General features: G+C 50.2%; 2 protein-coding genes across 2 annotated transcripts; both read left to right on the forward strand.

Annotated features, from left to right (window-relative positions):
- Window positions 1–1,553: 1,553 nt before the first annotated feature.
- LOC144329053 (uncharacterized) lies at window positions 1,554–11,648 on the forward strand. The gene is given in 4 exon segments (XM_077935533.1): window positions 1,554–1,613; window positions 5,619–5,763; window positions 7,200–9,034; window positions 9,036–11,648. Coding segments are annotated over 2 exon segments (1,833 nt in total). The 5' UTR covers window positions 1,554–1,613; window positions 5,619–5,763; window positions 7,200–7,387; the 3' UTR covers window positions 9,222–11,648.
- Window positions 11,649–17,471: 5,823 nt separating this feature from the next.
- On the forward strand, window positions 17,472–25,014 carry LOC144329048 (uncharacterized). Its single transcript, XM_077935508.1, is given in 2 exon segments — window positions 17,472–17,644; window positions 22,355–25,014. A coding segment is annotated over 1 exon segment (2,283 nt). The 5' UTR covers window positions 17,472–17,644; window positions 22,355–22,702; the 3' UTR covers window positions 24,986–25,014.
- The last annotated feature ends 1,223 nt before the right edge of the window (window positions 25,015–26,237 follow it).

Here is a 26,237-nt window from a genome sequence, read left to right on the forward strand (position 1 = left end):
CTCCCAATTGGTGCGGCTGGCTGGAGGGTGTTAGAGAAAGAGATAGAGCTCAGAACCCCCCTTTCGGGTTGAGCAGCGGTCCACGGTCTCTCTCACCACTTGGACCAAGAGACAGGCGAGAAGGAGCGATAGAGAGGAGGGCAGAGAATTCAGTTGCCAGGAGACTTCCACCCCCTTCCCACCAGTGCACTGGATTTTTCCTTTTCCTTATACTCACGCGTCTTCTATGATGATCCCGGGATCGATGAATAAGCCGGCTGGATCCCTCTTTGCTCCCCGGCTGAACTCCTAGGGCTTTCGATTACCGCCCGGGAGATGGCTGGGGGTCCAAAAGGATCTTCCCAGGCAAAATGGCCCGGAGCCGGCTGAAGATTTCGGGGCCCCCAGTCAGCAGCCCGGGAGAACCGCAAGCCCCACGTTGGGCGCCATACTGTTGCGGAAAATCTGGGTGCAGGGCTATTCTGCCACCCAGCTCGTCGGACTAAGTAAGTCCGCGGGTCCCTGCGGAAGAAAATGAGCTCAGCCGGACAGGAGCAAACTGCAGAAGATCCAAGTTTATTGCGCAACAGGTTCAAGACGAGATTGAACCCCGAGAATGGGGCGACATAAACTTTTAAAAGTTCCCTCCAAGTCCCAGAATACAGTGCACGAAACGTCACGAATACATTATGGGAAGGTTGGGTTTCACAGGTTACATCATGAATATATTTCACACGTCATGAATATATTAGGGAAAGGTGGGGTTACATTAATTAACATTTAAGATAAGGGAGGGGGAAATATGCGGAGCGAGTGATATACATAGATAAACATTTATCAAGTACCGGTGGTGGTAAGACAAAGGGCCAGAGATATGCATCGTCTGCCACCTAATATTGCCCGGAGGAAAGGTCAGGCGAAACGATCTGACAGGATTAGGAAGTTCCTGTGTACGTGACCTGCCGTTTCGGGGATTATGGAAGTAGGGGTAACATCATGGAGTCCAGGGGGAACTGAGTTGAATGGCACCGAGAGCGAGGAAATCGGACTGATTTTATATTAATTTCCAAAGGTTCCGATGATTTCCAACCTATTCCGTACTGTTGATCAAGAGCGGAAATAGAATGGATACATTGTATCCAGAATTTGACAGTTTTACGAGGTCCGGGGTTTCGGTTCCATTGTTCTCGCCGTGGGGGGCCGTCAGTAGCTTGTCAGGAGGTTAAATGAGGCGTGCAAGAGCTCCCTGAGCTAGCTCCTGCAGGACGAATGCACGGCTGTGATTGGCTAAAGCGCGGCTCGTTTTATGAATGGGGGATACAATATGATACGGTCGACTCACGTTAGGAATAGGGCGAGAGAAAGGCATAGGAAAGATGGGGCTTATTCTGCCCGCATGAAGACAGGAAAGAGAGCCTTCTATTTACAAGGCAGGGGAACAGTGTGGTGCCTATACAACGGTGCGGGGGCTGAGGGTTCGAGGCCGGCTGGGCACTGCAGGGGCCATCGCCTCGGACCCCTTCAGGAAGCAGTGGGGAAGGATGGGTACCCCCCCCCTTGCTCCTTCCGTATCACAGGGGACCCCCCCCCCATGGATGTTGCAGGAAAGGAGAATCGGGAGCGAGGACAAAGAGGTAAAGGGGTCGCGGGGGGGGGGGGCGGAGAGGGGGGAAAGGACCCAGAGACCCCCGCCAGCTCCCCCAGGCGCCCGCAGGGGGCTTTCCTCGCAGGGCGGACCCCTCACCCATCTCCCCTGGCTCTGCACGGAGAAAAGCGGCCCATGAAAGGGTTAAGCGGCGCGAGAGACGCCTGGATAGAGACCCCCCTGTCCCTCCCATTTTTCTCTTGGGGGGGGCGCCTCCGGCTGGAGAGATGGGGGCGCAGGGTGTGGGGTGAACAGAGCCAAGGGAGCCTCTGGATGCAGGGGAGACTCAGGAGAGAGGGAGGGGGTCAAGGGGGGGAGGGAGAGGAGCATCCATGGGGCAGGGAAGGGCAGCATTGGCGGTGGGGGGGGGGGAGATATCGCGTCTCCATTGTGGCAGCTGCGGGGGATCTCTGGTGGAACAGCCTTGGCCTCTCTCTCCCGCCCAGTAATCGACCCCCCCCCCTTCAAGGCGACCAGAGAGGGATCCCTGGAAAGTGGGGGGTCCTGTCCCCCCACCCCTTCCTTCCTGCAATCTCCATCCTCTTCCTGCCCCATAAGCCCCTGCCCTGTCCAGACACAGCGATTCTGCCCAGTCCAACCATTGGTCCCCTGGAGAGGAGAGGAAGTCCAGAGGAAGAGATGTCAGTATTTGTGAAAAGAAAAGAGAAGGTTCTGGCCTCCCTTGGTCGCCTCAGCCTGGTCCTTGGGCCCTTGTCAGCATGAAAGAGTCCACGAGAAGAGCATCCTGGCAGAGTACTTTCTGCTTTTACAGTGGTACCTCGGGTTACAGACGCTTCAGGTTACAGACTCCACTAACCCAGAAATAGTACCTCAGGTTAAGAACTTTGCTTCAGGATGAAAACAGAAATATTGTGGTGGTGGTGCAGCGGCAGCAGGAGGCCCCATTAGCTAAAGTGGTGCTTCAGGTTAAGAACAGTTTCAGGTTACGAATGGAATTCCGGAACAAATTAAGTACTTAACCCGAGGTACCACTGTCTTCTCAAAAGTCTTTCTGCAAAAGCGACTGACCAACTGTACACACATCAACACTGCCAGCTTTCACCAATCAACCAACCCAACACCAAACTAACATTTCTCACTCTATATATACAACCCGCAGCTTTTTAAGCATTAAAGAAACAGCGGCCAATTGTTAGCCGTGACAAGAGAGGAGGGGAGAGGCCTTCTCAGAAGCGGCTCTTGGTTTCCGCAATCCCACCCAGGAAGCAGCCAGAAACCTTTCCCTCTCTCTCAGGCTTCCATCTTTAATTGTCCTTTCTTGAGGATGAGGATAATGTACACCTGTCATCAGAAACAGGGGTGCAGAGTCCATGGAATGGCTCTCAGGAATGATACGGAAGTTGCACCTCAAAAGCACTTCTGTTCCTCTTATTCTTTGTAGCCAATGTCAGAGTGACTGACAAGCTGAGATACAATCCATCAGCATCTGATGACAGCGACTGCATGAATCTTTTGTCACGTGACAAAGACACATGAGAGCAGAAGCAGCCAAGCAGGCTGGGAAGTGCAGGGACTGCACAGTCATTTGGGTCTACTCAATTTATTCAGGCTTAACTGCTAACTGTGGAGTCATTCTGACATGTGACGTAGTAGCCAGTTGCACTTTGTGCTCTCTGTAAGATTTCAGCAAGACTCTGTCTGTCTTCCCAGTCAAAGGACCCCTTTTCTTGATAGACAGTGCCTGTGGCTGGAGGCTCTACACACCGGGTGTGCCTGTGGAGGCCAAAGACTGCCAGTATTAGCACAGGTGAGGTGTGTGACCTCCCCAAATTTACAGACTGTATATAAATGAGAAGTGGGTGGGATTATATTTTACAGCAACCCTGTGATTTTCTCCACCCATAAGATTTTGTGAGCTGATATAGCAGTACGAATTCCAAAATAACTTTAAAAACCCCCACAAGATCATCATCATCATCATCATCATCATCATCATCATCATCATCACATTTATACCCCCAGGCCTTAGTTTGCCTCCCCATGATCTAGAAAAAACACCAGCTTTGAATCATACAGAGTAAAACTACCAGAACCTTCTTGAACCGATAGGTTAGGAATTATCGCTGTACTTAGATCCGTACTTTTCTATGCCTGAGAAATGCAACCATGACACTGGGAATGTTCAGGAATGCAGGAGAGGATATTTTGTTTGATTATATCCTTTCCAACTTGTGTTAACAAGTTGTACAATTTAGCAGAGTAACATTCCCCCTTTTAAACTTACAGCGGATGCATTTGCTCAGGCTCGCTAAAGCCTCTAAAATAAGATTCCTTGGTAATTTCCACTTTACTCTGTCATAAAAAGATAAGACACGACACAGTCTTCTATAAAAGTATAAAAAGAGTTGACTCACACATTCTGTTCACAAATGGATCCCAGAAGGCGGTGACCCCCAGGCTGCACACCTGGTCCTTCAGGGGCACAGTTACCCCATCAGGACCAGGAGTGCCCCCACCCTCCCCCAGGGACAGTATTTCTAACTTGTCAGGATTCAACCACAATGTGTTGGCCGCCATCCATCCTCCAACCACCTCCAAACAGACACACAGGGCATTCACCATCCTCACTAGTTCCAATTTAAAAGAGAGGAAGAGCTGGGCATCATCCACATACTGGTGAACTCCCAGCCCAAACCCCCTGATGATCTCTCCCAGTGGCTGCATATAGATAGTAAAAAGCATGGGGGAGAGAATGGAGTCCTGAGGCACCCCACAAGTAAGCATCCAGGGGTCTGAACACCACTTTCTGGACATGGCCCAGGAGGAAGGAGGGGAACCACTGCATGGCAGGGCCCCCAGCTCCCCTAGAGGGTCCAGAAGGACACCATGGCCAAAGGTCTTCAAGGCCGCTGAGAGATCCAGCAGAACCAGGAAACAGCTTCCCCCTCAGCCTCTGGCCCGTTGGAGATCATCAACCAGCACAACCAGGGCAATTTCAGTCCCATGATGAGGCCTGAATCCCCATTGGAAGGATCATGGTGGCAGGAGCTTTCCTGGTCCTGCACCCCCAAAACTTCCAGCCACAATACGTTTATTAGCTTTCAAGGGCCCACCTGATACACTGTGGTCTTTTCTTCGAAAAACAAATATTTTGAATACTTTTACAGTGCCGTATGATGTAAATATGGGATCCAGGTGGCGCTGTGGGCTAAACCACAGAGCGTAGGACTTGCCAATCAGAAGGTCGGCGGTTCGAATCCCCGTGATGCGGTGAGCTCCCATTGCTCGGTCCCTGCTCCTGCCAACCTAGCAGTTCGAAAGCACGTCAAAGTGCAAATAGATAAATAGGTACCACTCCGGCGGGAAGGTAAATGGCGTTTTCATGCACTGCTCTGGTTCGCCAGAAGTGGCTCAGTCATGCTGGCCACATGACCCGGAAGTTGTATGCCGCTGGCTCCCTCGGCCAATAAAGCGAGATGAGCGCCGCAACCCCACAGTCGGCCACGACTGGACCTAATAGTCAGGGGTCTCTTTACCTTTATGATGTAAATTTTGTTTCTGTTTCCCTTGTTCCACATCAGAGAGACCTTGATACACAGCTCTGAGCCCATCTCCCCACTTGAAACTGCTGTGTTTGTAGCACTGCCAGCCTGGGCAGGGGGTTTGGGGGTCCTGGGCTGCCTAGCCAACCAGACCCCCTTCTCAGCCCGGCTGATATGGTCCCAAGGAAAGCAGAGCAGTATGTTTGGCACCAGCTTGGCTGCAGGAGTTGAATGAAGAAGGTGTGCAGGACACCATCCAACCGTCTTAGAGACTCCACTCCGGATTTGTGTGGGTTTCCCTCCATAGCCTTTTCTTCTCCTGAACATAACTCATGAGGCAGTGAAGGTTTAGGACCAGAGCTTTCCTTCTCAATGGGCTCCCTTCCCCGGTTGACGATCCCATCTGCCCTTCACTTTCCTCTGCAGGATGGGCAGAATCTGCCTTCTGGACTGTGGGATTCACTGTTCTTCTCATCCTCTCCATCCACCAGGGCTTGACTTCAGGTGCAGCAGAATTCCCCTGCCCCCCAAGGATTTGAGACCCATCAGCTATCCTCACCTGGTTTTGCCAGCCGGTTGAAGCCATTCCTGGGATTGTGGCCCCTGATTCATCCTGACAGCTTCTGGAAGGGACAGGTGAGAGCTGAGTTGAGGGTGGGGACCACCAAAGGTACTACTGCTCCCATGACACCTCATGACATCACATACCGTATTTTTCGCTCTATAGGACACACCGGACAATAGGACGCACCTTGTTTTAGAGGGGGGGGAAACAAGGGAAAAAAATTCTCCCCCTCTCTGCCCAGCACCCCTTCAGCGAAGCGGCAGGAGGCGCTGCGCAGAGAGGGGGAGAATTTTCCCCCTCTTGTTTTCCCCCTCTAAAACAAGGTGCCGTTTAAGGTGCATTCAGTCGCCTTCAGGCGGCTACCTTGGAAGCCTGGAGAGCGAGAGGGGTCGGTGCACACTGACCCCTCTCGCTCTCCAGGCTTCAGGTTCCTTTCAACCTGCTCTTTGAGCCTGGCAGGGGGAAGCCCACCACCAGCCCCAAAGAGCAGGTCGGGGAGCGGGAAAAGGCGTGCAGCGGAGAGGCTCCTGCCATAGCCCCCCGCGCACTCTCCAGGCTGGAGAGGTGACATGCGGAGAGGCTCCTGCCGTAGTCACGTGTCACCTCTCCAGCCGGGAGAGGGTCCCGGGGGGCTTGTTTAACCGCGGGCGCGCTCTCCTGGCTGGAGAGGTGACACGCAGCTATAGAGGCTCCGGCCATAGTCGCGCGTCACCTCTCCAGCTGGGAGAGGGTCTCGGGGGGGGGGGCTGTTTTAGCCACGTGCGCGCTCTCCCGGCTGGAGAGGTGACGCGCGGCTATAGAGGCTCCTGCCAAAACTGCCCGTCATCTCTCCAGCCGGGAGAGGGTCTCGGGGGGCTTGATTAGCTAAAGAAGCCCCCCACGACCCTCTCCCGGCTGGAGAAGTGGTGTGCGGCTAAAGAGGCTCCTGCCATAGCCGCGCGCCACCTCTCCAGCCAGGAGAGGGTCACGGGGCTATGGCTTCTTCGCTCCATAGGACGCACACACATTTCCCCTTCATTTTTGAAGGGGAAAAAGTGCGTCCTATAGAGCGAAAAATACGGTAATAGCTATATTTGAGACAGAACCGGAATGAATTCCTGTCTCTAGAAATAACACAACTTCAGGCCATCAATAATTCAACACTACATATTCAAGGTTGAAGTTTTCACTAGTACAGTTATCCATTTGCCTTTAATATGCAGCTTTTTCAGTGTCACTTTAGGATGGGCTCGAGATCAGGCAGCCCATCATTATTATAAGGAACAGTGGGGGTCTGGGATTCCGATGTGCCAGCTGCTTTCCTTCTGCTTCTCTTGCTCTCTCCATGCAATGTGAGGCATGTAGATGGAGGTCCATCTCCAAGAACAGGAGCTTCCCTGAGCACCCATTCAGCTGACCTATCATTTTCATTTCCAAAATATTGGGAACATGGGTAGGACATGGGAGAATGTAGGAGATGTTAAAATAAGAGAAGGGGCTAATGTTCTCTTCCTTGAAACCCAAACAGGATTTCCTTTCCTCGCACTCTGAAGAAGGTGATGGAGAAGACATTCAGAATTCCAAGGAATGGGGCACCTTTCGTTTCATGAGGAATAGAAATTAAAATGTGTGAAATGTGGGATATGCTTCATTGAATGAGGACACATAGCTCACATCAATGACTCCGAGAGGAGAAACCATTTAAAGGTATGGAGTATGGGAAAAGATTCACTGATACTGGAAAACTTAGAACACATCAGCGGATTTACATGGACAAGAAAGGATTACAATGCAGGGAGTGTGGAAGAACTTCAGTCAGAGAGGATTCCTCAATATACACCAGCAGACTACACAGGGGAAAAACCATTTAAATGCATGGAGTGCGGGAAAAGCTTCCGTCAGAGTGGACACTTAAGTTCACATCTACGTATTCACACAGGTGACAAACCTTTTAAATGCATGGAGTGTGGGAAGAGCTTCAGGCAGAATGGAGAACTTAAATTACACCAGCGAAGTCACACTGGTGAAAAACCATATAAATGTATGGAGTGTGGAAAGAGCTTCATTCAGAATGGGCTCCTCAATATGCATCAACGGACTCACACAGGGGAGAAACCATATAAATGTATAGAGTGCGGAAAGAGCTTTAGTGATAGTGGACACCTTAGGAAACATCAACGGACTCACACAGGGGAGAAACCGTATAAATGTATAGAGTGCGGAAAGAGCTTTAGTGATAGTGGAGACCTTAGAAAACATCAACGGATTCACACAGGGGAGAAACCATATAAATGTATAGAGTGCGGAAAGAGCTTTAGTGATAGTGGATACCTTAGAATACATCAACGGATTCACACAGGGGAGAAACCATATAAATGTATAGAGTGCGGAAAGAGCTTTAGTGATAGTGGACACCTTAGGAAACATCAACGGACTCACACAGGGGAGAAACCGTATAAATGTATAGAGTGCGGAAAGAGCTTTAGTGATAGTGGAGACCTTAGGAAACATCAACGGATTCACACAGGGGAGAAACCATATAAATGTATAGAGTGCGGAAAGAGCTTTAGTGATAGTGGATACCTTAGAATACATCAACGGATTCACACAGGGGAGAAACCATATAAATGTATAGAGTGCGGAAAGAGCTTCAGTCAGAGTGGAGACCTTAGAATACATCAACGGATTCACACAGGGGAGAAACCATATAAATGTATAGAGTGCGAAAAGAGCTTTAGTGATAGTGGATACCTTAGAATACATCAACGGATTCACACAGGGGAGAAACCATATAAATGTATAGAGTGCGGAAAGAGCTTTAGTGATAGTGGACAACTTAGGAAACATCAACAGACTCACAAAGGGGAGAAACCATTTAAATGCATGGAGTGTGGAAAAAGCTTCTGTCAGAGTGGACAGTTAAGTTCACACCTACGGATTCACACGGGTGAAAAACCTTTTAAATGCATGGAGTGTGGGAAGAGCTTCAGGCGGAATGAAGAACTTAAATTACACCAGCGAAGTCACACTGGTGAAAAACCATATAAATGTATGGAGTGTGGAAAGAGCTTCAGTTGGAGTGGACACCTCAATAAACATCACCAGACTCACACAGGGGAGAAACCATATAAATGTATGGAGTGTGGAAAGAGCTTCAGTCAGATTGGAAAACACAATATGCATCAACGGACGCATACAGGGGAGAAACCTTTTAAATGTATAGAGTGTGGAAAGAGCTTCAGTCGGAGTGATGTACTTAGAATACATCAACGGACTCACACGGGTGAAAAACCATATAAATGCATGGAATGTGGAAAGAGCTTCAGTTTCAATGCAAACCTTAGAAAACATCAACTGGCTCACAAACGGGGGAAAACCATTTAAATGCATTGAGTGCGGAAAGAGCTTCAGTCAGAATGGAGACCTTAAAACACATCAATGGATTTACACAGGGGAGAAACCATATAAAGGTGTGGACTGTGGAAAGAGCTTCATTCAGATTGGAAACCTTAGAAAACATCAACGGACACACAGGGAGGAAACCATTTAAATGTATGGAGTTTGGAAGGAGCTTCAGTCCGAGTGGAACCCTTGATTTACATCAACAAACTCCCACATGAGAGAAACCATATAAATGTCGTGTAAGTCCTACATCAACAGACTCATGGACAGGAAGAACTTTAACAGCTGACACCCTACAAACCCATCAACCCTCAAAGAGGAGAAGCTGTTTAAAGGGAAAGATTGCAGAAAGTGCTTTAGTTATAATGGAGTGTTTAAGGAACATCTAAGGACTCAGAGGGGAGAACCCATTTAGATGTATGGAGTGAGGAAAGTGTTCCTTTCAGAGTCCACTCTTTTGTTCACAGCAATGAACTCAACTCAGCAGGAAATCCATTTTAAAAGCATGTCATGTATTTGAGGTTCTGCTGTTTATATGTAAAATTGTATAGTAATGAAATAATGAAGGTAATGTCTCACAATAGTGAGTATAATTTTAGATGTAAGGTACCTTTTGAAAGTGAGGTGGAGTTGGTGAATCTGGATTTCTGGTGGTGAATGAGGATTAGGGCTGGGCGATCTATTAATCTCATCCTATACCGGTTTCTAGACCACATTGTGGTAACTTTTCAAAAACAATTGATATGGCAACACCCCACAGGTCACAGTGTGTTTTTCTGGGATGCTCATTTGCCTGGAAGCAGCCGGCAGAAAGCTTTTCTTCGTGAAGCCCCTGCAGATTCCGAGTTCCTGACTTCCCTCCCAGACGACAGGAAGCGAAAGACACACCTCCATTGCCCTGTGTCCTTCCATCCTCTTTCCTCCCTTGCTCCCTTCTGCCGGTTTTTTTTAAAAAAAATAATATTTATTGAAGTTTCAGAAACAAATGATTACATAGATAAAAAGAAAGGAAACAAGAGAAAGAATAAAAAAGAGAAAAAATACAAAATACAGGAAAAAAATAAAAAAACACATAAAAACAAATCAATCTTTCCGTACCTTACATTTCATTTCCTTGCTTCCCTGACCTCCTCTCACCTCCCTTTTTTGTATTCCAGTTTAATTGGTTAATTCAGCAATTCCTTTCCCTCTTTGTTTTTATCTTAATCCTTTAACTTAATATATTATAGCTTTGGATTCTCACCTATTAACAATCCATTTTTACATACACCTTTATAACATTGCTGCTAGAATCACTTAATTTCATTCTGACATCATTCTAACATTCATTAATTTTACAGTATTTCTGTAAATAATCTTTAAATTTCTTCCAATCTTCTTCCACCGACTCTTCTCCCTGGTCCCGGATTCTGCCAGTCATTTCCGCCAATTCCATATAGTCCATCACCTTCATCTGCCATTCTTCCAGGGTGGGTAAATCTTGTGTCTTCCCCTTCTGCCGGTTTGTGTGCCTGACTTACCGTATTTTTCACTCTATAACACGCACCTGACCATAACACGCACATCGTTTTTAGAGGAGGAAAACAAGGGAAAAAACATTCTGAATGAAACAGTGGATGTATCATTTTTGTGCTTCATGCTGTGGCTACAAACATGTGATCTGATGGCGAATTTGGGGTGACCCAATGCAAAGATCCTGAGAATTCCTGTGGATCCATGCTTTGTAACCACATTTTTTGCACCATTGCAGCCCCAGGCAACAGTGGGTGCGTGATTTTTTTGGTGCAGGCTGTAGCCATGGACATGCTATGTGATCTGATGGTGAATTTGGGGTGACCCAATGCAAAGATCCTGAGGATCCATATGGATCCATGCTTTGTAACCACGTTACAAGCGAAGGAAAAACAAAGAAGGGACATGAGAGGGGTGTGCAGGGAAGCAGCTGGCTTAGAATGCAGGAGAGGGATTTAACGGGAGGGAGGAAAGAAAGGCAAAAGTTTCTCCCCACCCAAGCCAGCCATCTCTCTCTCTCTCTCTCTCTCTCTCTCTCTCTCTCTCTCTCTCTCTCCCGCCCCCCCCCCTCTCTCTCTCTCTCCCCCTCTCTCTCTCCCTCCCCCCCAGCAGCACCGGAGCACAGAGAGGAATTAGAAGGAACGACACTCTGCTTTCCCCTCTGCTTGCCTGGAGGGGAGGGGCTTTCCCTGCTCTTTGTTCCGTTTGAGCAAACACAGCAACGAAACAGAGGAGGGTGGGCAGTAAGACCCTGAGGCAGAATGCAGGAAAGCAGCCGCTTCCTCTTTTCAGGTTTCCCTTCTCCGTGAAGCGCGATTTGATTTTTGCCTGATTTTTCGGCTCCAGGGACCACACAATCAATAACACGCACAGACATTTCCCCTTCCTTTTTAGGAGAAAAAATCTGTGTGTTATAGAGGGGAAAATACGGTAGATATCCTGTGTGCTCTATTTTTCTATTGCTGAAACTGGATTTGCTCTCAGGAGCAAAGTTTTGTGCCTCACTGGGGACCCAGTGAGAACTGTATGCTTTCAAAGCTCAGTAAACTATTACTGAAGAAGTCCTGCTGCCTCTGTGTGTGTTTTTGACCTCAGTGTGGGACTTGCTCTGCACGTGGCCCCTACCCTGCTGCTACTTGGCTCATGCCCTGGAGTTGCTCTACTCAAGCATGCAAGACGGTTTTTGAACCAAACTCTGTCATCCCCCCCCCACCGCATGATCTCCAAACACTGCTTCTTCACCCAAACTTCATCCCTGCCTCCTAAGCATTCTGAAGAAAACTGATAATACTGTAAGTTAATGGGTGATTTCCCCCCAAGCCTAATTGCAAAAGGGGAAAGGAGGGGCTGCAGGGACGAGGGAAGTCTCCTGATGGGCCCATCTTCACTCTTGAACCCCATGGGGCAACCCCAGAGCTCCTCCTTATTCTGGGGTTTGGGGAAGGTAGTATTTTTCCATAGTCCCAGAAGTTTTTATTCAGACATGCTGCAAGAGAGTTTTCCTACCAGAGGCCCACAGTTCATACTGCTCTCATACTGATTTTACTGTTGTTTCTGCTTTTGCTGTCATGGAACAGCTGGGTGCAGGGGGGGGAAGGCACCAGTTGGGGGACCTACAAGGGGAGAAGGCTTAGATCCTGGGGACTGGTGGGGGGATGGCAGTGAGCAGAAAGAGGGAGGAAAGGGAGCAGACCGGGAGGGGAGGTGTTGCAAGCTGAGGAGGAAACAGGGTTTGGTGAGCGGGAAGAGGCTGGGGCAGAGAGCAGTTCAGGCTCAGAGAGGGGAGAGGAGGGGTCCAGAAGACCCAGAGGAGGCCGGTTGCTGAAGCATCCAGGGAGACTCCCCCTCCTGCTGTGACCAGCTCACCTCTCCCCAGGTCTCCCAGAGCACACTTGTTGTTGTTGTTTAGTCGTTTAGTTGTATCCGACTCTTCGTGACCCCATGGACATGCCGCTAGCCTCAAGAACACCATCCAACCATCTCATTCTCTGTCGTCCCCTTCTCCTTGTGCCCTCCATCTTTCCCAACATCAGGGTCTTTTCCAGGGAGTCTTCTCTTCTCATGAGGTGGCCCAGAGCACACAGAGAAATCCAGTTCAGACCCATGAGCCTGTACATTATATTAATGGGCGTAGGGTTTTTCCCCCCCAACATGCATCACTTTAATCTCATTGACAATGAACTGTATTTTCGGCCCATTCACCCCGTTTGGAGAAGTCCCTTTGGAGCTCCTTGCAATCTCTCTTTATTTGCTCCGGTTGGCTGGACTCCTTCCTTTATTCCGCAGGGACCCGCAGGCTCAGCCCGACAAGCTGGGGGACTGAGCAGCCTCGCACCTAGATTTTTCTGTAACACCCCCCCCTCCCAAAGAAAGGCTCAACATCCACGCCCATGGGTGCCTGTGGCCAGCCCAGACCCTGGAGCATCTGCATCTCTGCCCCAGCTTGAAAGTTAGGGGCTGCAGTGCTGGCAAACCTTCTCTCCCCCTCCCCGTCCAGACAGAGGAATGGCCTTTTGGGGCTGGACAAGAGAGTCCCATCTGGGTGGTGTGGAGGGGGCAGTGCGGGGGCTTCGAACTGTAAAGTAGGGAGGGCCCTCCTGAGTCATCGTTGAACCCCCCAGCATAGCAGGAATCTCAGCTAAGCATCACAGGGAGGGGGCCATCCAAGCTCCCCCCACCCCACCCAAGGAAGGCACTCTCCCCACTGGCTGTGCTGTACTGCCCTCTCAATGGCCCCTCCTGGCACACTTTCCTGTGGCCAACGACTCTTCCCCAGGGAGGGCATCTGAAGAAGAGACACCCCCCCTGTAGGGTGCTGTGTTGATGTCCGCCAGGCTAAGGAAAAGCAAAGCAGCTGCGCATTGGCACCGAGGGCTCCCAGACTTCAGCCAGTGCCCTCCAGGTGTTCTGAGTGCAGGCATCGTGCTGGCTGGCACTGAGGGGAACTGCAGGCCAACCTGCCTAGGGGGCACCTGCGTGGAGATGGCGGTGCCAGGGAGAAGAGCAGCAGGTTCAGCCAGAGGCTCCTAAAGGCTCTGCCCAGTTTCTTGGCGTGGAAGATGTGACCAGCCAGCAGGGGCTGGGGCTGGCCCCTCCTGGCCCCTGTTACCCAAAGTAAAGGACCCCTGGATGGTCAAGTCCAGCCAAAGGTTACTATGGGGACTTACTTCTGAGTAAGTGTGCATCAGATGGAACGGCGTAGGGGTTGCTCCTAAGTAAGCGTGCATCAGGCAGGGCTGCAGAGTGGTGCTTCCAAAAGCAGCCAGTTTGCACATCTCATGGGATTTAATGTCTTGCCATTATAAATGCCCGGGGATAAGTGCATTTATAGAGACACATTTCCACAAAACACCCAAACTCCAGCATGTAGCCGCAGGTGACACAATAGGAGCCTTTCTGCCAATGGCCTTTGCAACACAACTCACTGGGTGGTAACAAAGTAGACACATTGGCCTCTTTGCAACGTAGCCCCGTTTCCTCAATGAATCCACCCATTTCAGTAAAACCTGAGCTGAAATAGGAAGGAGAGCAAAACAGCAGCCCTGTCTGACCCCCGTCAGCCCCCAGACTCCCCCAGTCACGTGGCAGGAGATTCATCCTGAGCCCCCCCCCCCCGTGAGACGGGTATGACATCATGGATGATCTAGTGATGATACATATGATCCATTGGTGATCCCCATGATCCAAGCAGACTGGTCCAAAGAGCAGATCTCTATGCTTGAGTGAAACGGGTCTGCCAAGATGGATTCTGGAGTCAAGAAATCCTCCCTTTCCAGAGATCTCTCAGGCTGGCCAGGAAAAGGCAGCGAGCAGGAATCCTCAGGCATCCCGATGGACAGACAGACCTGTCATGTTGCCAAAACACGAACTCGGAGTCTGATCTGATTTAAACTCATTTTGTGACTTCGCTGTTGGATTGTCGGGATCAGCCCCTCCCCCCTCTCCTGATCCCCAGAAGGAAGACGGGAGGGGGGGGGAATTTCCTCTCCTCCTTCTCCCCCCCCTCAATACTTTCCCTCCCCTCCCGGCACATCCCTCTCTCATTCCGTCCACACAATCCCAAATCACACCCCCAATACATTGCTCCTCCTCCCCCTCCTCCTCCTCCAATCCGGTTTCTGCTCCAGAAATGTGGGGCGGGGAGCCCCCCTCCCAACCTTTCTGCTTCTCCCGGAAGTGGAGCTTCCACTCCGGATTGCTGCTCTGCCCCAAAGCTGGGAGGGGGGCGCTTTCGGAAAGGGGAGGGAGGAGGCAGGGGACCCCCCCCGTGGATGTTGCAGGAAAGGAGAATCGGGAGCGAGGAGAAAGAGGTAAAGGGGTCGCGGGGGGGGGGGGGCGGAGAGGGGGGAAAGGACCCAGAGACCCTCGCCAGCTCCCCCAAGCGCCCCCAGGGGGCTTTCCTCGCAGGGCGGACCCCTCACCCGTCTCCCCTGGCTCTGCGCGGAGAAAAGCGGCCCATGAAAGGGTTAAGCGGCGCGAGAGACGCCTGGATAGAGACCCCCCTGTCCCTCCCATGTTCTCTTGGGGGGGCGCCTCCCCTACAAGGGGCGCCTCCCCTACAAGGGGAGAAGGCTTAGATCCTGGGGACTGGTGGGGGGATGGCAGTGAGCAGAAAGAGGGAGGAAAGGGAGCAGAACGGGAGGGGAGGTGTTGGAAGCTGAGGAGGAAACAGGGTTTGGTGAGCGGGAAGAGGCTGGGGCAGAGAGCAGTTCAGGCTCAGAGAGGGGAGAGGAGGGGTCCAGAAGACCCAGAGGAGGCCGGCTGCTGAAGCATCCAGGGAGACTCCCCCTCCTGCTATGACCAGCTCCCCTCTCCCCTGGTCTCCCAGAGCACACAGAGAAATCCAATTCAGACCCATGAGCCTGTACATGATATTAATGGGCGTAGGGTTTTTTTGTCCCAACATGCATCACTTTAATCTCATTGACAATGAACCGTATTTTCGGCCCATTCACCCCGTTTGGAGAAGTCCCTTTGGAGCTCCTTGCAATCTCTCTCCTTGCAATCCCTCTTTATTTGCTCCGGTTGGCTGGACTCCTCCCTTTATTCCACAGGGACCCGCAGGGCCAGCCCGACGAACTGGGGGACTGAGCAGCCTCGCACCTAGATTTTTCTGTCACACCCCCCTCCCAAAGACAGGCTCAACATCCACGCCCATGGGGGCCTGTGGCCAGCCCAGACCCTGGAGCATCTGCATCTCTGCCCCAGCTTGAAACGTGTTAGGGGCTGCAGTGCTGGCGAACCTGATCTCCCCCTCCCCGTCCAGACAGAGGAATGGCCTTGTGGGGTTGGACAAGAGAGTCCCATCTGGGTGGTGTGGAGGGGCAGTGCGGGGGCTTCGAACTGTAAAGTAGGGAGGGCCCTCCTGAGTCATCGTTGAACCCCCCCAGCATAGCAGGAATCTCAGCTAAGCATCACAGGGAGGGGGCCATCCAAGCTCCCCCCACCCCACCCAAGGAAGGCACTCTCCCCACTGGCTGTGCTGTACTGCCCTCTCAATGGCCCCTCCTGGCACACTTCCCTGTGGCCAACGACTCTTCCCCAGGGAGGGCATCTGAACAAGAGACACCCCCCCTGTAGGGTGCTGTGTTGATGTCCGCCAGGCTAAGGAAAAGCAAAGCAGCTGCGCATTGGCACCGAGGGCTCCCAGACTTCAGCCAGTGCCCTCCAGGTGTTCTGAGTGCAGGCATCGTGCTGGCTGGCACTGAGGGGAACTGCAGGCCAACCTGCCTAGGGGGCACCTGCGTGGAGATGGCGGTGCCAGGGAGAAGAGCAGCAGGTTCAGCCAGAGGCTCCTAAAGGCTCTGCCCAGTTTCTTGGCGTGGAAGATGTGACCAGCCAGCAGGGGCTGGGGCTGGCCCCTCCTGGCCCCTGTTACCCAAGGTAAAGGACCCCTGGATGGTCAAGTCCAGCCAAAGGTTACTATGGGGACTTACTTCTGAGTAAGTGTGCATCAGATGGAACGGCGTAGGGGTTGCTCCTAAGTAAGCGTGCATCAGGCAGGGCTGCAGAGTGGTGCTTCCAAAAGCAGCCAGTTTGCACATCTCATGGGATTTAATGTCTTGCCATTATAAATGCACGGGGATAAGTGCATTTATAGAGACACATTTCCACAAAACACCCAAACTCCAGCATGTAGCCGCAGGTGATACAACAGGAGCCTTTCTGCCAATGGCCTTTGCAACACAACTCACTGGGTGGTAACAAAGTACACACATTGGCCTCTTTGCAACGTAGCCCCGTTTCCTCAATGAATCCACCCATTTCAGTAAAATCTGAGCTGAAATAGTAAGGAGAGCAAAACAGCAGCCCTGTCTGACCCCCGTCAGCCCCCAGACTCCCCCAGTCACGTGGCAGGAGATTCATCCTGAGCCCCCCCCCCCCGTGAGACGGGTATGACATCATGGATGATCTAGTGATGATTCATATGATCCATTGGTGATCCCCATGATCCAAGCAGACTGGTCGAAAGAGCAGATCTCTAGGCCTGGATGAAAGGGGTCCGCGATGATGGATTCTGGAGTCAAGAAATCCTCCCTTTCCAGTGATCTCTCCGGCTGGCCAGGAAAAGGCAGCGAGCAGGAATCCTCAGGCATCCCGACGGACAGACCTGTCATGTTGCCAAAACACGAACTCGGAGTCTGATCTGATTTAAACTCATTTTGTGACTTCGCTGTTGGATTGTCGGGATCAGCCCCTCCCCCCTCTCCTGATCCCAGAAGGAAGACGGGGGGGGGGGATTTCCTCTCCTCCTCCCCCCCCCCCACCCGCTCCACACTTTCCCTCCCCTCCCGGCACATCCTTCTCTCATCCCGCCCCCACAAACCCAAATCCCTCCCCCAATACATTGCTCCTCCTCCTCCTCCAATCCTGCTTCGCTCCGGAAATGAGGGCGGAGCCCCCCTCCCAACCTGCCTGCTTCTCCCGCAAGTGGAGCGTCCACTCCGGATTGCTGCTCTGCGGCGTATCTGGGGGGGGGGGGGAGGACGGGAAGAGGAGGATCCCCGCCCAACGTGGATGTTGCAGGAAAGAAATGAGAATCGGAGCGAGGACAAAGAGGTAAAGGGGTCCGGGGGGGGGAGAGGGGAGAAAAGGACCCAGAGACCCCGCCAGCTCCCCCCAAGCGCCTTCCGTGGGGCCTGGATCCCGGCACGCGTGCTGCGAAGGGGCGGAGATGGGGCGCCCACCCACGAGGACTCCCTGGGGCGCGGAGAAACGGGTCGGGAAAGGGTTAAGGTGTGAGGGAGGCGCCTGGATAGAGACCCCCATGTCCCTCCCTTGCTGCTGTCGGGGGGGCCGGGAATGGAGAGGTGTGGCGCGCAGGGCGAGGGGTGACCCGAGCCAAGGGGGCCTTTTGGTGCAGGGGAGACTCCGTGAGAGAGGGAGGGGGTCGAGGAAGTGGGGAGGAGGAGGGAAGGCAGCATTGGCAGGGGGGGAGATAGGAAGACCACTCTTGGGGGGGGTCTCCATCGTGCCTTCCTTGGGGAATCTCCGGAGGGGCCGCCTTGGCTTCTCCCTCCCGCCCAGGAATGCCCCCCTTCAAGGCGACCAGAGAGGGATCCCTGGAAAGTGGGGGTTCTGTCCCCCCACCCCTATTTTCCTGCAATCTCCATCCTCTTCCCACCCCATAAGCCCCTGCCCTGTCCAGACACAGCGATTCTGCCCAGTCCAAACTCTGGTCCCCTGGAGAGGAGAGGAAAAGAGGGGAGGGGGGAGGCCTTCTCAGAAGTGGCTCTTGGTTTCCGCAATCCCACCCAGGAAGCAGCCAGAAACCTTTTCCTCTCTCTCAGGCTGCCATCTTTATTGTCTTTTCCGCTGAGGGTGAGGATAATGTACACCTGTCCTCAGAAACGGGGGTGCAGAGTCCATGGAATGGCTCTCAGGGCTGATAGAGAAGTTGCACCTCAAAAGCATTTCTGTTCCTCTTATTCTTTGTAGGCAATGTCAGAGTGACTGACAAGCTGAGATACAACCCATCATCATCCGATGACAGTGACTGCATGAATCTTCCCAGTCAAAGGACCCATTTTCATGATAGACAGTGCCTGGGGCTGGAGGCTCTACACACCGGGTGTGCCTGTGCAGGCCAAAGACTGCCAGTATTAGCAGGTGAGGTGTGTGACCTCCCCAAATTTACAGACTGTATATAAATGAGAAGTCGTGGGTGGGATTATATTTTACAGCAACCCTGTGATTTTCCCCACCCATAACATTTTGTGAGCTGATATAGCAGTACGAATTCCAAAATAACTTTTAAAAACCCCACAAGATCATCATCATCATCATCATCATCGCATATATACCCCCGGGCCTTAGTTTGCCTCCCCATAATCTAGAGACAACACCAGCTTTGAATCATGCAGAGTAAAACTACCAGAACCTTCTTGAACCAATAGGTTAGGAATTATCGCTGTACTTAGATCCATACTTTTCTATGCCTGAAAAATGCAACCATGACACTGGGAATGTTCAGGAATGCGGGAGAGGATATTTTGTTTGATTATATCCTTTCCAACTTGTGTTAGCCGCCATCCATCCTCCAACCACCTCCAAACAGACACACAGGCCAAAGACTGCCAGTATTAGCACAGGTGAGGTGTGTGACCTCCCCAAATTTACAGACTGTGTGTGAATGAGAGTTTGTGGGTGGGATTATAGTTTAAGGCAACCCTGTGATTTTCTCCACCCATAACATTTCGTAAGCTAATATTGCAGTACGAATTCCAAAATAACTACAAAAAATCACAAGATGATAATAATAGTACACTGGTACCTCGGGTTAAGAACTGAATTCGTTCTGCAGCTCTGTTCTTAACCTGAAGCACCACTTTAGCTAATGGGGCCTCCTGCTGCCCAAGACAGGTGTTGATCATCATGTGAGCTGGGCACAGGTGGGCTGAAGCGAGCTACAGCCATTCCTGTGGAGCCTCCTTTTATTGACACAAGTATGCAAGCCAGGCAAATACATTTTTGGGCTGTGACCTTTACATCTTCCGTCCCAAAATCGTGGGGTGGTACAAAGTTATTTTGGCACCTGTTCCACAGCGTCATTTCCCCCTTGCTCAATGTATGATGAATGGAGACAAACGTCTCATGGAAAAGGGTGACAGACAGGACACCGCAAACTGCTGAGATCGCAAAAGGTCAGGCAGAGGTGGAACGATGTACAGACAGCTGTGGCTTGTCGGGGGGGGGGGTTGCCCTGCACCCCAAGGTCACGCGTGCAGGCAGATTGTGGCTGCCTGCTGGTGGAAAGTGAGCTCCCTCCGGACCCCACTGTCCACTCCGCAATATCCCTACACACCAGAGCAGGATTTCTGTTCTCATCCTGAAGCAAAGTTCTTAACCCAAGGTACTATTTCTGGGTTAGCAGAGTCTGTAACCTCAAGCGCCTGTAACCCGAGGCACCACTCTAGATGTTATACTATTAGTATCTTCCCCAAGCCACTCTGGGCAGCTTACAGTACATATAGGTAAAGGTAAAGGGACCCCCGACCGGAAGGTCTAGTCATGGCCGACTCTGGGGTTGCGGCACTCATCTCGCTTTATTGGCCGAGGGAGCCGGCGTACAGCTTCCGGGTCGTGTGGCCAGCAGAACTAAGCGCTTCTGGCGAATCAGAGCAGAGCACGGAAACACCGTTTACCTTCCCGCCAGAGAGGTACCTATTTATCTACTTGCTCTTTGATGTGCTTTCGAACTGCTAGGTTGGCAGGAGCAGGGACCAAGCAACGGGAGCTCACCCTGTCGCAGGGATTTGAACCGCCGACCTTCTGATCAGCAAGTCCTAAGTTCTGGGGTTTAACCCACAACGCTACCCGCGTCCCTACAGTACATATACAAGACAGTAAAACATCCAACATTAAAAACCTCCTGATACAGCTGTCTTCTAAATGTCAGATAGTTGCCTGTTTCCTAGCCCTCTGAAGGGAGGGCGTTCCATGGGGCAGGAAGCCCTCTGCCTGGTTCCCTGGAACTTCACTTCTAACTGCAAGGGAACCAGCAGAAGACTCTCGGAGGAGGACCTCTCTGTCCGGACTGAACGACTGGGGTGAAGATGCTCCTTCAGGGCCACAGGGCCGAGGCTGAGGAGGGCTTTAGGCTGCAGATCTTGCTCCTCCATAATGATTGATGTATAGGTAGCAGAGTAGGAGAAAACACTCAGAGGCAGGGGGAAAAAATCAGCTGAGAAATTTATTACTGAAGACAGATAAGCATGACAGGAGCCAAAAAATAGCAAAAATGTAACTCACACTAAAACCCTGACTTAGCAAACCAAAACAGCACTCAAGTAAGAAACAGACAAGCAGAGTAGAGTAATGCAGGCACATTTCAATACTGCAATTTATATATAATTCAAAGTCAGAGTAATCCTGGGACTAGATAACAAGCCTCCAGGTGGACGTGCCCCACCTGCCCTTCTCTTTCCACTTCCGCACGGGCAGAATCTGCCTTCTGGACTGTGGGATTCATGGTTGTTCTCCTCCTCTCCATCCACCAGGGCTTGACTTTAGGTGCAGCAGAATTCCCCACCCAGCCCATCAATGATTTGAGATCCATCAGCTTTCCTCACCTGGTTTAGCCGGCTGGTAGAAGCCTTTGCTTGAACCCCTGTTGCATGCTGACAGCTTCTGGAAGCCACAGGTGAGAGCTGAGTGCAGGGTGGGCACCAAGGGTGGAAAAATGACCCCAGGAGGTGCAGGACATGTTCCCCACCAAAGGAACTACTTATCCCCAACACCCCATGAGATCTAGATTCAGGTAGGTAGCCGTGTTGGTCTGACACAGTTGAAATAAAACATTTAAAAATAGTCCAGTAGCACCTTAGAGACCAACTAAGATTGTTCTAGATATAAGCTTTTATGTGTATGCACACTTCTTCAGATACACTGACACAGATGTCACCAGACCCTTGTATATCGTGGGAGGGTGGGGTGGGGTTTTTCTCAGAAGGGTACTCCTACTACCATCTCCCACTATATGAAGAACTGTGAATGCACACAAAAGCTTATATCTAGAACAATCTTAGTTGGTCTCTAAGGTGCTACTGGACTATTTTTAAATGTTTTATTTCAACTGTGTCAGACCAATATGTCTACCTACCATGAAGAACAGTTATCTCCTTGCCTTGAATATCCTGCCTTTCAGATTAGGGTAGTCCTCTGTCAGAAGACAAGCACAGGATCAGGCAGCACATCATCATTATAAAGAACCTTTGGGGTGGGTGTTTCCGTCTGGGATTCCCATGTGCCATCTGCTTTCCTTCTGCTTCTTCTGCTCTCTCCATGCAATGTGAGGCATGTAGACACAGGTCCATCTCCAAGAACAGGAGCTTCCCTGAGCACCCATTCAGCTGACCCCAAGCACCAAGCCTTGTCACTAGTTCTCTGACTGACCCAGACCACAGTCCCTGGAAGAGATGTAGGCCTGGGTCTCCCAAAATAATCCATATGGACCTCCTGAGGTCAGTGGGACTGTGCAGGTGATTCATGAACATCTAGAGGTGGAAATGGGGGCAACCACTTGATTTGAAAGGCAGTCCCACAGGACAACAGTATTCCAAGATCATGCTGTGTTATTAAAGATGATTGAGGATCTTGAAAGGTTCCTGATGCATTACTACCATTTGACATCATACCATTTTCATTTCCTAAAAAATGGGAACATAGGTAGGACATGGGAGAATGTAAGAGATGTTGAAATAAGAGAAGGTGCTAATGGCGGTTGATGTGTTCTCTTTCCCTTTGTTCTCTTCCTTGAAACCCAAACAGGATTTGCTTTCTGCCCACTCTGAAAAAGGTGATGGAGAAGACAGAATTGCGGGGGACAGGGCACCTTTCGTTTCATTAGGAATAGCCATTAAAATGTGTGAAATGTGGAATATGCATCACTGAATGCGCACACATAGTTCACATCAACGAACACAAAAAGGAAAGAAGCCATTCAAAGGTATGTAGTGCGGAAAGAGCTTCTCTTTCAACTCAAAACTTAGAACACACCAGCGGACTCACACAGGGAGAAAACGTTTTAAGTGCAGGGAGTGTGGGAATAATTTCAGTCAGAGTGGAAACCTTAAATTGCACAAAGGGACTCACACAGGGGGAAAACCATATGAATGTATGGTGTGTAGAAAGAACATTAATAATAGTGGAAGCCTTAGAAGATATCAACGGACTCACACAGGGGAGAAACCGTTTAAATGCATGGAGTGTGGAAAGGAATTCCATCAGAGTGGAGATCTTAGAAGACATCAACGGACTCACACAGGGGAGAAACCATTTAAATGTATCGAGTGTGGAAAGAGCTTCAGTCGGAGTGGAAACCTTAGAAATCATCAACAGACTCACACAGGGGAGAAACCATTTGAATGCATGGAGTGTGGAAAGAGCTTTAGTGAAAATGGAAGCCTTAGGAACCATCAACGGACTCACACAGGGGAGAAACCATTTAAATGCATGGAGTGTGGAAAGAGCTTTAGTGAAAATCGAAAGCTTAGAAATCATCAACGGACTCACACAGGGGAGAAACCATTTGAATGCATGGAGTGTGGAAAGAGCTTTAGTGAAAATCGAAAGCTTAGAAATCATCAACGGACTCACTCAGGGGAGAAACCATTTAAATGTATCGAGTGTGGAAAGAGTTTTAGTGAAAATGAAAGCCTTAGGAAACATCAACGGACTCACACAGGGGAGAAACCATTTAAATGCATGGAGTGTGGAAAGGAATTCAGTCAGAGTGGAGATCTTAGAAGACATCAACGGACTCACACAGGGGAGAAACCATTTAAATGTATCGCGTGTGGAAAGAGCTTCAGTCGGAGTGGAATCCTTAGAACACATCAACGGACTCACACAGGGGAGAAACCATTTCAATGTATGGAGTGTGGAAAGAGCTTTAGTAAAAGTGGAAACCTTAGAACACATCAACGGACTCACACAGGGGAGAAACCATTTAAATGCATGGAGTGTGGAAAGAGCTTTAGTGAAAATGGAAGCCTTAGGAACCATCAACGGACTCACACAGGGGAGAAACCATTTAAATGCATGGAGTGTGGAAAGGAATTCAGTCAGAGTGGAGATCTTAGAATACATCAACGGACTCACACAGGGGAGAAACCATTTAAATGTATCGCGTGTGGAAAGAGCTTCAGTCGGAGTGGAATCCTTAGAACACATCAACGGACTCACACAGGGGAGAAACCATTTCAATGTATGGAGTGTGGAAAGAGCTTTAGTAACAGAGGATGCCTTAGAACACATCAACAGACTCACACAGGGGAGAAACCATTTAAATGTATCGAGTGTGGAAAGAGCTTTAGTAAAAGTGGAAACCTTAGAACACATCAACGGACTCACACAGGGGAGAAACCATTTAAATGCATGGAGTGTGGAAAGAGCTTTAGTGAAAATGGAAGCCTTAGGAACCATCAACGGACTCACACAGGGGAGAAACCATTTAAATGCATGGAGTGTGGAAAGGAATTCAGTCAGAGTGGAGATCTTAGAATACATCAACGGACTCACACAGGGGAGAAACCATTTAAATGTATCGCGTGTGGAAAGAGCTTCAGTCGGAGTGGAATCCTTAGAACACATCAACGGACTCACACAGGGGAGAAACCATTTAAATGCATAGAGTGTGGAAAGAGCTTCAGTTAGAGTGGAGACCTTAGAAATCATCAACGGACTCACACAGGGGAGAAACCATTTCAATGTATGGAGTGTGGAAAGGAATTCAGTCAGAGTGGAGATCTTAGAAGACATCAACGGACTCACACAGGGGAGAAACCATTTGAATGCATGGAGTGTGGAAAGAGCTTTAGTGAAAATCGAAAGCTTAGAAATCATCAACGGACTCACTCAGGGGAGAAACCATTTAAATGTATCGAGTGTGGAAAGAGTTTTAGTGAAAATGGAAGCCTTAGGAAACATCAACGGACTCACACAGGGGAGAAACCATTTAAATGCATGGAGTGTGGAAAGGAATTCAGTCAGAGTGGAGATCTTAGAAGACATCAACGGACTCACACAGGGGAGAAACCATTTAAATGCATGGAGTGTGGAAAGGAATTCAGTCAGAGTGGAGATCTTAGGAACCATCAATGGACTCACACAGGGGAGAAACCATATAAATGTATCGAGTGTGGAAAGAGCTTTAGTAAAAGTGGAAACCTTAGAACACATCAACGGACTCACACAGGGGAGAAACCATTTAAATGCATGGAGTGTGGAAAGAGCTTCAGTCAGAGTGGAGACCTTAGAAATCATCAACGGACTCACACAGGGGAGAAACCATTTCAATGTATGGAGTGTGGAAAGAGCTTTAGTAACAGAGGATGCCTTAGAACATATCAACGGACTCACACAGGGGAGAAACCAGATACCGTATTTTTCGCCCCATAGGACGCACCTAGTTTTTTTTTTGGGGGGGGGAAATAAAGAAAAAATATTTTTTTCCTGGCTGGCTTCCCCCGACCCCAGCCCCCAGAACAGGCTGCTGCCTGCAAGCCTTGCGAACCTGGTGCGCAAGGCTTGTGGACATCTGCCCGAAGCACGGGGCGGGCTCTGCAGCGTGCCCCATGATTCGGGCTGCAGGCTGCCGCCCGCAAGCCTTGCGAACCCGGTGGGAGCTGCCACTGGGTGCACGAGGCTTGCGGATAGCTTCCTGAAGCCTGGAGAGCGAGAGGGGTCGGTGCACACAGATGCCTCTCGCTCTCCAGGCTTCAGCGAAAGCCTGCATTCGCCCCATAGGACGCACGCACATTTCCCCTTCATTTTTGGAGGGGAAAAATGTGTCCTATAGGGCGAAAAATATGGTAAATGTATTGAGTGTGGAAAGAGCTTTAGTAATAGTGGAAGCCTTAGAAATCATCAACGACTCACACAGGGGAGAAACCATTTAAATGTATTGAGTGTGGAAAGAGCTTTAGTGAAAATGGAAGCCTTAGAACACATCAACGGACTCACACACGGGAGAAACCATTTAAGGGTATGGACTGTGGAAGGAGCTTCAGTCAGAGTGGAACCCTTGATTTATGTCAACAGCCTCACACAAAAGACAAACCATATAACCGTATTTTTCACTCTATAAGACTTAACAGACCACAAGACGTACCTAGTTTTTGGAGGACGAAAACAAGAAAAAAAATATTCTGCATCCCAGAAGCAAGAGGGATTGCTGCGCAGCAAAAGTAGCAATCCCTCTTGCTGTTCTGGCTTCTGGGATAGCTGCACAGCCTGCATTCGCTCCATAAGACGCACACACATTTCCCCTTACTTTTTAGGAGGGAAAAAGTGAGTCTTATAGAGCAAAAAATACGGTAAAATCAGGAAAGTACTCTTAGTGGAAGTTCAAATTCAACAGACTTATGGACAGGAAGAACTTTAAGAGTTGAAACCCTTCAGACCATCAACAAACTCAGAAGAGAAGCAGTTTAAATGAAAAGACTGCAAAAAGTGCTTTCTTTATAATGGAGTATTTAAGGAACAGGGACACGGGTGGCACTGTGGGTTAAACCACAGAGCCCAGGACTTGCCGATCAGAAGGTCGGTGGTTCGAATCCCCACAACGTGGTGAGCTTTCGTTGCTTGGTCACTGTTCCTGCCGACCTAGCAGTTTGAAATCATGTCAAATTGCAAGTAGATAAATAGGTAC

Source organism: Podarcis muralis, chromosome 10, assembly GCF_964188315.1.
Source record: "Podarcis muralis chromosome 10, rPodMur119.hap1.1, whole genome shotgun sequence".
NCBI classification, from domain to species: domain Eukaryota; kingdom Metazoa; phylum Chordata; class Lepidosauria; order Squamata; family Lacertidae; genus Podarcis; species Podarcis muralis.